The sequence below is a fragment of the Halichoerus grypus genome, chromosome 9 (genome assembly GCF_964656455.1).
Source record: "Halichoerus grypus chromosome 9, mHalGry1.hap1.1, whole genome shotgun sequence".
In the NCBI taxonomy this organism is placed as follows: Eukaryota; Metazoa; Chordata; class Mammalia; order Carnivora; family Phocidae; genus Halichoerus; species Halichoerus grypus.
Genome location: NC_135720.1, coordinates 109,775,867 through 109,788,031, shown reverse-complemented (window position 1 = coordinate 109,788,031; position 12,165 = coordinate 109,775,867). Strand labels below are relative to the sequence as shown.

Here is a 12,165-nt window from a genome sequence, read left to right as displayed (position 1 = left end):
TTATTTCCCTCTGAAAAAGATCCGAAAACTAGATAAGTTGCTTCTCCACAACAAAGGATAAAAAGACCACATCAAGATAGGTAGGAGAGACACAGTCTTGCCAAAAACCTCACCCTCAGCACAGTGACATGCAATAGGGAGGGCTCTCACAAATAAGGAGTGAGGGGTTGGTGCCTCACATCAGGCACCCCAACCCCTGGAATATACACCAGAGAGACAAGCCCCCAAAATGTCTGGCTTAGAATACCAATAGGGCAAAAAAAAAAAAAAAAAAAAAAGAAAAGAAAACCAACGGGGCTGACATCTAGTGACCCAAAGTGCTATAAGAGAGTGAGATTCACTACTAAAGGGCTCCCAATATAGTCTTATCCCAAGACCCAGCCAAGCAAACAAACAAACAAACAAACAAAAAACCCCAGCACTTTGAAAAATGCCTAGATTGTATGTGAGGAAGATTCATTTGCTAATCTTAAAGTATCAACTGGAAGGGTCAGGGGACAGTTGAAACTCTCCCCAGAGATGGAGTTGCTGGTGGATGCCAGTTTTGCACTTTCTACCTACCCTGCTTGCACAGGTGAGCAAGCTTGGACAAAGCACCCTCCTGCCACCTTACTAAGACAGGCAGGGGTGAGTGAGTAGTCAGTACTATCCCACTACCTTGTTGAAGTTGGAAAGCATGGGTGGTTGTGGCACTCCCCTGCTCCCTGGCTGGGGCAGGTGAGCATGAATGTGGCATTCACCTGCTCCCTAGGTAAGGTCAGCAAGCACGGGTGGTTGTGACACTCTCTTTCCTTGGGTGGGGCTGGCAAGTGCAAAAGGTGGAAACATTCTTCTACTCCAGTCTACAGCTGGTGCATACACTCAAATAAGACACTCACTTGCTGCAGTCCTGAAGCCCATGGGAGCATGCAGTTAAAATATTTTCTGGCTGCTTTTCTGAAGTTGGCAAGTATGCCCATCTTATACACTCTCCAACTGCCTAGTTAAAGCCAGCAGGCACAGGCAATCTACATGGGGATGCCCCTTGATTGGCTCATGCTGGTGGCCAAGGGGACTGGCATTCCTGAGCTCCACAGGAATGTAACAGTTGGAAAGACATTTCTTGGCAGGCCACCACACCCAGGACACTGCACAGACAGCAGACTGAAACACAACCCCAGTCTTCCTGTGAAAAAGGCCTATTTACTTAGGTTGGAGCTTCTGCCAGAGGGACAGGCTTTAGGTTTCCCACACATCTAGAGGTTGAGGAGACACTCAAAGGGAATGTAAGCAGGAAGACACCATCCTTCCACAACCCCTTGGCCTTGTTATAGCTCAACAAGACCTCCTGGAAAGGAGTTTATATATTTGTCTGGAGCCCCAACTTTTGCGATCTGGAGAGACTTCCTAGTCTGGAGGACAGCAGGGATTGTGACTGGGGCCATACAGGACTGTATGTATTTGCATAAAAGCTGTTGCCTGAGGTTCTAGATTCCAGTCAACCTAAAACTAGGTACTAAATGAGATTCCTCCCCCTTGGAACCCTGACTGGTCTTGGTGCACCCTCAGCAACAGGGGCATATCAATAATAAATCAGGTGGTTTGGATAATCAAAAAGTTTTGTGACACAACCAAGAGCTAGGGCAAAGTTGAATAAGGTCCATCACCTACATAAGACCACTTCTTCAAGACTAGGAGAGGTAGCTGTTTTGCCTCACAGAAACAAACATAGAGAGTCAAGCAAAATGAAGAAACAGAGAAATATGTTCCAAATGAAAGACAAAAACCTCAGAAAAAGACCTTGATGATATGGAGATAAGTGATCTACCTGATAAGGGATTCAAAGTAATGGTCCTAAAGATGCTTACTGAACTCATGAGGGGAATGGATGAACACAGTGAAAACTTTAATAAAGATACTGACAACATAAGAAAGTACCAAATAGAGGTCACAGAGCTGAAGAATTACAATAACTGAACTGAAAAAATACACAGGAAGGGTTCAACAGCAGACTGGAAGAAGTGAAACAGATCAGCAAGCTGGAAGACAAAGTAATGAAAATCAGAGCAGCAAAAAGAAAAAGAAATTTAATGAAGATAACTTAAGGGATATATGGGACAACCTCAAGTGGAATAAAATTTGCATTGTGGGGGCCCCAAAGGAGAAGAGAGAGAAAAAGGGAGACAAAACTTATTTGAAGAAATAATGGCTGAAAATTTGCCTAACCTGGGGAAGGAAACAGACATCCAGGGCCAGGAAGCCCCAAGTTCCAAATAAAATGAACCCAAGATATTCATGTCAGGACACATTATAATTAAAATATCAAAGGTTAAAGATAAAGAGAGAATCTTAAGAGCAACAAGAGAAAAAAATTGTTACAGATAAGGGAAAATTCCATAAAGTTATCAGCTGATTTCCCAGCAGAAATCTTGCAGGCCAGAAGTGAGTGGCACAATATATTCAAAGTGCTAAAAGGAAAAAATACTTCCAACCAAGAATACTCTATCCAGCAAAGTTACTATTCAGAACTGAAAGAGAGATAAATAGTTTTTCAGGTTAGTAAAAGCTAAAGGAGTTCATCTCTACTAAACCAGCTTTACAAGAAATGTTAAAAGAACTTCTTTATGCTGAAAAGAAATGGCACTAATTAATAGCAAGAAAGCACAGAAGAATAAAAATATATAGTAAAGGGAATGGATTAATTACTTATCAAACTACTAAAACTACTATGAAGGTAGTAAAGGTAAAGGTGATAAAATTAACTAAAATGATAATAATCAGTTAAGGGATATAAAAAGATGTAAAATGTGACATCAAAAACATAAAATGTGGGGGAAAGTAATAAAACTGTAGAATTTTGGAGTGTATTGAAATTTAAGTTTCTATCAAATTAAAATAGTTAAATATATAAAATGATAAAGTGAAGCTGCAGTAACAACAAAGCAAAAACTTATAGTAAACACTCAAAAGAAAATGAGCAAGGAATCAAAACATAACACTGAAGAAAGTAATCAAACCAGAAGGGATGAGAGAAAGAGAAGAAGAAAGGAACAGAAGGGAACTATGAAAGCAGCCAAAAAACAATTAACAAAATGGCACTAAGTACATACCCATCAAAAACTACTTTAAATTTAAGTGGACTAAATTATCTAATCAAAGATAAAGGTGGCCGAATGGATTTAAAAAAAAAAAAAGACCTATCTATGTGCTGCCTACGGAGACCCACTTCAGAAGTAAGGACACAGACTGACAGTGAAGGGACGGAAAAAGAGATCCCATGCCAATGGAAATGAAAAGAAAGCTGGTATAGCTGTATTCAGATCAGACAGAATACACTTTAAAACAAAGACAGTAACAAAAGACAAAGAAGGCACTATATAATGATAAAGAGTCAATCCAGAAAGGAGATATAACATCTACAAATGTATACGAACCAAACATAGGAGCACCAAAATATATAAAACAAGTATTAACAGATCTAGAAGGAGAAATTAACAGCAATGAAATAATAGTAGGGGACTTTAACACCCCACTTACATCAATGGATAGATCATCAAGATAGAAAATCATTAAGGAAATATCAGCCTTAAACGATATGCTAGACTATGTGGATTTAATAGATATACATATAGGACATTCCATCCCAAAACAGCAGAACACACACTCTTCTCAAGTACACATGGAACATTCTCAAGGGTAGATCATATGTTAGGCCACAAAACAAGTCTTTTTTTTTTTTTTTTTTTTTGACAGAGAGAGACACAGCGAGAGACGGAACACAAGCAGGGGGAGTGGGAGAGGGAGAAGCAGCCCCCCCGCAAAGCGGGGAGCCCGATGTGGGGCTTGATCCCAGGATCCTGGGATCATGACCTGAGCCGAAGGCAGATGCTTAACGACTGAGCCACCTAGGCGCCCTGACCACAAAACAAGTCTTAATGAATTCCAGAAGATTGAAGTCATATTAAGCATCTTTTTAGACCACAATTGTATGACACTAAGAATCAATTATAAGAAGAAAACTGCAAAGACTACAAATAAGTGGAGATTAAACAACATGTTACTGAATAATTACTGGATCATAGAAGAAATCAAAGGAGAAATAAAAAAATACCTAGAATAAATGAAAACATATGTGACATACCAAAACATGCAGTGCAGCAAATGTGGTTTTTAGAAGGAAGTTCATAGCAATATAGACCTACCTCAAGAAACAAGAGAAATCTCAAATAGAGAATTTAACTTTACACCTGCAGGAACTAGAAAATGAAATAAAAAGCCCAAAGTTAGTAGAAATAAGGGAATAATAAAGATCAGAGTGGAAATAGAGATTAAAAAGACAATAGAAAAAAAATCAACGAAACTAAGAACTGGTTCTTTGAAATGGTAGACAAAATGGACAAACCCTTAGCTAGACTAAACAGGAAATAAAGAGGGAGGACTCAAATAAAATCAGAAATGAAAGAGGTGAAGTTACAATTGATATCAAAGAAATACAAGGGATCGTAAGAGACTGCTACAAACAATTATATGTCAACAAATTGGGTAACCTAGAAGAAATGGATACATTTCTAGAAACTTAAAATCTTCCCAGACCAAATCATGAAGAAATAGGAAATCCGAATAGACTAATTACTAATAAGATGTTGAATCAGTAATCAAAAACCTGCCAACAAAATTCCAGGCCCAGAGGCTTTACAGGAAAATTCTACCAAACACTGAAAAAAGAGTTAGTACCTGTTTTTCTCAAACTCTTCTAAAAAATTGAAGAGGAGGGAACACTTCCAAACTCATTCTACAAGGACAGACTTACCCTAATACCAAAACAAGACAAAGATACCACAAGAAAAGAGAATTACAGGCCAATATCCCTGATAAACACAGATGCAAAAATGCTCAATAAAATAGCAAACTGAATTCAACAATACAGTAAAAGGATCATACACCATGATCAAGTAGGATTTACTCAAGGGTTGTGAGGATAGTTCAACATCCATAATCAACATAATACATCACATTAACAAAATGAAAGATGAAAATCATATGATCATCACAACAGATGCATAAAAAAAGCACTTGACAAATTTCAACATCCATTTATGATTAAAAACTCTCAACAATGTGGAATGGACAGAGGGAATGTACCTCAAAATAATAAAGACCATATATGACAAACCCACAGCTAATATCACACTTAACAGGAAGTTTTTTCTTAGGGAAGACAAAGAAATAAAAGTCATCCTAATTGGAAAGGAAGACTGTCAGTATTTACACATGACATGCTGTTATATAATAGAAAATCCTGAAGATTCCACCAAAACACTATTAGAACTAATACACAAATTCAGTAAAGTTTCAGGAATACATGAATAATATACAGAAATTGGTTGCATTTTTATACACTAATAATGAGCTATTCGAAAGAGATATTAAGAAAACAATGCCATTTACAATTGCATCCAAAAAAGAATAAAATACCTAAGAATAAATTTAATCAAGGAGGTGAAAGACCTGTACACTGAAAACTATAAAACATTGTTGAAAGAAATGAAGAAGATACAAATACATGAAAAGATATTTTGTGCTCTTGGATTGGAAGAATTAATATTGTTAAAATGTTCATACTACCCAAAGCCATCTACAAATTCAATGCAATAGCTATCAAAATTCCAATGGCATTTTTCACAGATACAGAACAAAGAATTCTAAAATTTATATGGAACCATGAAAGACCCTGAATAGCCAAGCAATCTTGAGAAAAAAGAACAAAGATGGAAATATCACGATTTCTGATTTTTAAACTATAATGCAATGCTATAGTAATCAAAACAATGTGATATTGGCATAAAAATAGACACATAGATCAACAAAACAGAATAGAGAGCTCAGAAACAAGCCCACACGTATACGGTCAATTAATTTATGACAAAGGAGCCATGAATATACAATGGGGAAAGGACAATCTCTTCAATAAATGGTGTTGGGAAAACTAGACAGCCGCATGCAGAAGGAGGAAACTGTACCACTACTTCACACCATGCACAAAAATTAACTCAAAATGTATTAAAGACTTGAAGGTAAGACCTGAAACCATGAAACTCCTAGAAGAAAACATAAGTGGTAAGCTCCCTGACATTGGTCTTAGCAATGTTTTTATGGATTTGACTCCAAAAGCAAGGGAAACTAATGGAAAAAGAAACAAATGGGACTATATCAAAATAAAATGCTTCTGCACAGTGAAGGAAACCATCAACAAAATTAAAAGGCAACCTACTGAATGGCAGAAGGTATTTGCAAATTGAATATCTGATAAGGGGTTAATATTCAAAATATATAAAGAACTCCTACAACTCAATACCAAAAAAAACCCTGAAATAATCCTCCAGGCAGAGGATCTGAATATACATTTTTCCAAAGAAGATATACAGAACAGGCACATTAAAAGATGCTCAACATCATTAATTGTCAGAGAAATGCAAATCAAAACCACTACAAGATAGCACCTCACACCTGTCAGAATGGCTGTTATCAAAAAGATAAGAAATAACAAGTTTCGGTAAGGATGTGGAGAAAACGGAACCCTCATGCACTGTTGGTGGGAATGCAAACTGATGCGGTAACTTGGAAAACAGTATGGAGGATCCTCAAAAAATTAAAAATAGGACTACCATGTGATCCAGCAATTCCACTACTGGGTATCTATCTGAAGAAAATTAAAACACTAATTCAAATGGATATATGCACCCTTTGCTCATTGTAGCAATATTTACAATAGCCAAGGTATGGAAACAACCCAGACATCTATCAGTGGATAAATGGATAAAGAAGATATGGCATGTATGTACACACACACACACACACACAATGGAATACTACTTAGCCCCCCCCAAAAATATAATCTTGCCATTCATGAGCACATGGGTAGACCTTGAGAGTAGTAAGCTAAGTGAAATAAGTTAGAGAAAGGCAAATACTTCACACTTTTGTTTATATGAGATATCTAAAAAACAAAACAAAATCCAGACTCCTAGATACAGAGAACAGATTGGTGGTTGACAGATGGAGGGGGACTTGCTGGAGTAGGAGTGGGTGAGATGAGCAAAGGGGATCAAGAAGTACAAACTTCCAGTTATAAAATAAAGAAGTCATGGAGATGTAATATATAGCATGGGGACTGTAGTCAATAATATTGTGTAACTTTATAGGGTGACAGATGGTAACTAGACTTAATATGGTAATCATTGCCCAGTATATACAAATGTTGAATCACTGGAAACTAATATAATATTGTATATCAATTATACCTGAAAAAAAATACACAAACATAGTAAAAAATGACCTCAGACCCAGAATTGAGACTGTCTATGAATCAGAGAACACAGGGCATCACTGGACATTCTAAAGAGATTATTGGAATGCTAGAGAGATACTTTTTTGGTGATAGCTATCGGAGCAGAGGGAAACAAAATTTCCTCCTGATTAAACTGCTCAATAAAAAGTTGTATTCTTGGTAATCTCTGGCAAATGAGGGATTTTGACTGTGGAGGTGCAGAAAGAAAATACAAAAAAAGATGACATGTCGGGGGGAGAAAGGACGAGGTTTTGGCAGTGAATTAGTGTGGGGAACTTGTAAAGTACAAGTCTTGTCTGTTTCTCAAAGATCTCCAATCTGTTTGCACGAGATGAGATGGATGAAATCACCCAAGGTCTGATATCGGTGATGAAAAAGGAGCTGCCTCGCCACCCTCCTACCTTTGATAATCTGTATGAGTACTTCATTTCAAGATCAAGGAAGAACTTGCATGTTGTTCTCTGCTTCTCTCCAGTGAGTTGTTGCTTTGTATTTATGTGGGAAGAGTTACTTATTGAAACGTACTTAATAGTTTACCTTCTCTGATGAGATGATTTGCTCAGAAATTAACATTTGTCACACTGAATTGAAATTAACACTTTACTACCACCAATCTCCCCTGGAGGCAGGCAATCTCATACCAAAGTGTAATCATTTAAAATGTCCATTTTATTAGAAATTATTGCATAGCCTACAACTTCCATTAATTGCCTAGAGATATAGATTACTCGAATTGTAAGGGATTTGGTGATGTAGTCTTGTCCAGCTCTTCCTCCAATATCAACATACCGTCTAGAATGTCCCTGATGTAGGTCTGAATATCCCTAGCTCACTGTATTATCCAGTATAGTAGCTATTAGACATGTATGGCCATTTAAATTTTGATTAGTTAAAATGAAGTAAAAATAAAAATTCAATTCCTCAGTCCCATTAGCTCCATTTCAAGTGCTCAGTAGCTATGAGTGGCTTGTGGCCACCATACTGGACAGCACAGATATAGAACTCACGGTTGTATTGGGCAGCTCTGCTCTGCGGGTCTCACTAACTTACAAGCCAACCTACTTAATTTTTAGACCATCTAATTCCCAGAGACGTCTTCTATGGAATGAATTGAATTTTGTCTCTCTTTTTTTTTTCCCCTGTGATTCTGTTTCGGCTTGTAAAATGAATCCGATCCCTCCCTGCCCTCCATACCGCTCCTCAGATATTTAGAGAAAGTTTTTGCAGATTCCCAAAGTTGTTTCCTTTGTAGACCAAACACCTCCCACCCCTTCTGCTACTCTCACTTGTCCTCGTATCCAGGCTTTTCACTGTGCTGGTCATCTCTCTCTAGAAGAGTTCTAGTGTGTCCCTTTCCCCTTTAAGGTAGCTTTTAGAATCCAACCCAATGATGCAAATGTAGTCTTAGGGCAGGGAAGAGTGTGGAAATACTACCCCCTTCATCTAAACATTTCAATGATACATTAATGCAGCCCAAGATTTTTTTTTTTTTAATTGTGATGTCACACCATTGGCTCAGAATGCCTAAACCTCTCTCGAGCCGATTTATTATAACCCTTGTGTGTGTCTGACACTTTCCAACTTCGCTGTCAACAGGTTGGTGAGAAGTTCCGAGCCCGTTCTTTGAAGTTTCCTGGCTTGATATCAGGTTGCACCATGGACTGGTTTAGTCGCTGGCCAAAGGAGGCCTTGATTGCGGTGGCCTCCTATTTCCTTTCAGGCTATAGTATTGTCTGCTCCAGTGACACTAAACGACAAGTCGTAGAAACAATGGGCCTCTTCCATGACATGGTTTCCGAGAGCTGTGAAAATTACTTCCAACGGTGAGTGGCTTTCCCTAAGGCTGTGGCTGCAACCCCAGGGTTCACTCCGGAGAGGAATTCCATGCAGCAATCAGATCCATTGGGTACAGAGTCCCAGCTGCACTTAGACTTTTTTTCTGGCCTTGATTTACTAGTGATGATGTATTGAAATATAGACTTTTTTTCTGGCCTTGATTTACTAGTGATGATGCATAAATCAATGAGACTTTAAAATGAACTAGTGTCTGTACTTAAGTACCTCTTTCCCTCCAGGCCTCAAAGGAACAGATGCTTAATGAATCACTTTATTTCATTTGCTTAATTTCTTTTTTTTTGGAAAATGACTTGACTAATTCATGATAAACTGTTTAAAATTGGTTTCTTATTCAAATGCATTGTTTATTTTGATTAAGGAAGTACACTGTTTTAAAGTTTCACTCTTGCCTTATGTTAAGGGACATTTAGGTTTTGTATTTGCAGCTCTTAGTCTTAGCAATGTTTTCATGGCAAATAATTTTAATTGACTGTAGGCGAGTCCAGTGGCTAAAAGTAGCAATGGTGTTCACATGTGAAAACTGTTGTCAACAGTTCAAAAATACAACTTCTCCCCCTCCCAAATCATGATAGTCACTGTGTACATTTGACAGACGGGAATAAAGGTGGACCAACATAATCTTTGGGCTTCTGGGGGCACTGAACCTGCCAGAAAGAGTTTTTCCACCTGGAGAGTCTGAGTAACACTTTCATGGATTTTTCAGGGGGTTCCTATCTCACAAAAGTATGTTTATCCTGGACCCTTTTCTATACTGAAAACTATGCCCAGGAACCCCCTCCTCTTAAATAGTTCTAGATAACCTTCCAGATCCTCTTGGTGGATCCATGTGTATTCTTACGGTTAGCAAGATTTTCCTTCCATTTAACTTGAACTCCTTCTGTCACTGTCATCCATGGGAAGTTTTACCTTCTTACAACTACGAAAACCTGTGTCTTTATTTTTGAAAAATTTGGTATATTTTCCAAAATTTTCATATCCTTTTAGGTTGGAGAAGTTTATTCTGAATGTGATACTTATCAAATGCTTAAGTGCTAGTCACGTAAATGCCCGTCCTTAAAATTTTTCTTTAATGTTAAAAATCTTCACAACTCCATAAATGAAAAATTAATTAAAAGGTAAAATGATTTTATAGTATGTGAGGAGCTCTTCTTTGACTCGAGTTTCTCCTGCATAAAATTATTCCTTTTATTTAATTCTACTGTTAAATAGGATTACTGTATTACAACCGTAGTGAGTTGAACATGTGAATCAAGTGTGGCTGCCATGATTTCAAGGAGATCTGGTATAGAACCTATTTGTATATTTGTATACAAATATAACCTATAAACCTATTTGTTCTATTTGTATAGAACCTTAAAGTTTACAAAGTGTGTTTACATATGCCATATATATATATATATATATATATATATATATTTTTTTTTTTTTTTTTCCCCCCACAAAATGCTGGCAGGTGTACAGCAATGATTTTTTTTCTTAGTTTTCCAGATGAGGAAACAGAAGCCTGGAGTGGGATAGGGGTTGAGTCAAAGACACCTCAAAAGGTCAAAACACCAGATATTTAGTGTTCTTTCCACCTCACCTCTAGGAAAACCATTCACAAATCCTGCCCTCTGGCTAGTGAATCACCCTCAGAATTACACTGATTCCACAGTGGGAAGAGCATCTGTAGGATGCTTTCCAGGAATACATCAGAATGATAGAGATAAAGATCATTTTTACATTCTACTTTCAGATACCGCCGAAGAGCACACGTGACTCCCAAGTCTTATCTCTCATTTATAAATGGTTATAAAAACATTTATACTGAAAAGGTGAAACATATCAATGAACAAGCTGAACGTATGAATATTGGTAAGCAGAATGGAATCTTTTATTTATTTATTTATTTAAGATTTTATTTATGCATTTGAGAGAGAGAGAGAGATAGCGAGAGAGAGCACAAGCTGGGAGGAGAGGGAGAAGCAGACTCCCCACTTAGCAGGGAACCCCATGTGGGGCTCGATCCCCAGACCCTGAGATCATGACCTGGGCCGAAGGCAGCCACTTAACCGACTGAGTCACACATGTGCCTGGAGAATCGAATCTTTTAAGGGCTTTTTGATAGGAATCCACACTGGTGAATATTGTGTTTAAAAGCAAAATACTGACTTTACTGTTAGTAATAGATTATTTTGAGGGATGCTGTTAGGGTCTTTTACTTGTTAAGAAGCTTCCAGGCAGGGGTGCCTGGGTGGCTCAGTTGGTTAAGTATCTACCTTCAGATCAGGTCATGATCTTGGGGTCCTGGGATCAAGCCCCACATTGGGCTCTATGCTCAGTGGGGAGCCTTCTTCTCCCTCTCCCTCTGCTGCTCCCCCTGCTTGTGCTCTCTCACTCACTCTCTCTTTCTCTCAAATAAATAAATAAAATCTTAAAAAAAAAAAAAAGAAGAAGAAGCTTCCAGGTAGAAGAAAATCTAAAAAAGGAGGTAGCCTGTTTCCTCTCTGGAACTATTTTTTCCCTGCCCCTCCAATTCTGGGTCCAGGCTGTTGGGCCAGGAATCCCCATAGTCACTGAGCTGCTAACTGCAGGTGGAGAAAATCCAGCTCTTGGGAACTGACCGTGATTTCAGTTTTTGGTTTCATTATAATCAATTTGCCTTCACTTGCATAAACTTTGCCATGTTAATGCTTCTCAAATTTCTAACAAAAGAAAAGGAAAAATAGACAAATCAAAACTGAAAGAGGTAGTTTACCTGAACAATGGATTTCTATGTCCAATACATGTAAGCAGAAAAAGTATAAATTGGAACAATTATATGTCCAGAAAGCATTATGGCCCAAACAGTCCAAAAAGAAGTGCAAAAATCCCACCCCCCAAAACTTTTTCTGCAAAAAATGTGATCCCATAGCATAACTGAGCTCCAAGGTCTGTGCAGTTATAGTAATGGAAACACTGTGGAAGAAACCGTCCTCTGTTTTTCTCATGGCTCACCTTCT

The 12,165-nt window shown here is 37.9% G+C and overlaps 1 protein-coding gene across 1 annotated transcript in view; it reads left to right on the top strand.

The window, feature by feature from the left end:
- DNAH8 (dynein axonemal heavy chain 8) overlaps positions 1-12,165 on the top strand; it is a 431,463-nt gene that overhangs the window by 294,002 nt on the left and 125,296 nt on the right. The window contains exons 64-66 of the mRNA XM_078055380.1: positions 7,637-7,801; positions 8,924-9,150; positions 10,920-11,038. Of these exons, the coding sequence (XP_077911506.1) occupies positions 7,637-7,801; positions 8,924-9,150; positions 10,920-11,038 (511 nt within the window). The remainder of the gene's footprint in view (positions 1-7,636; positions 7,802-8,923; positions 9,151-10,919; positions 11,039-12,165) is intronic.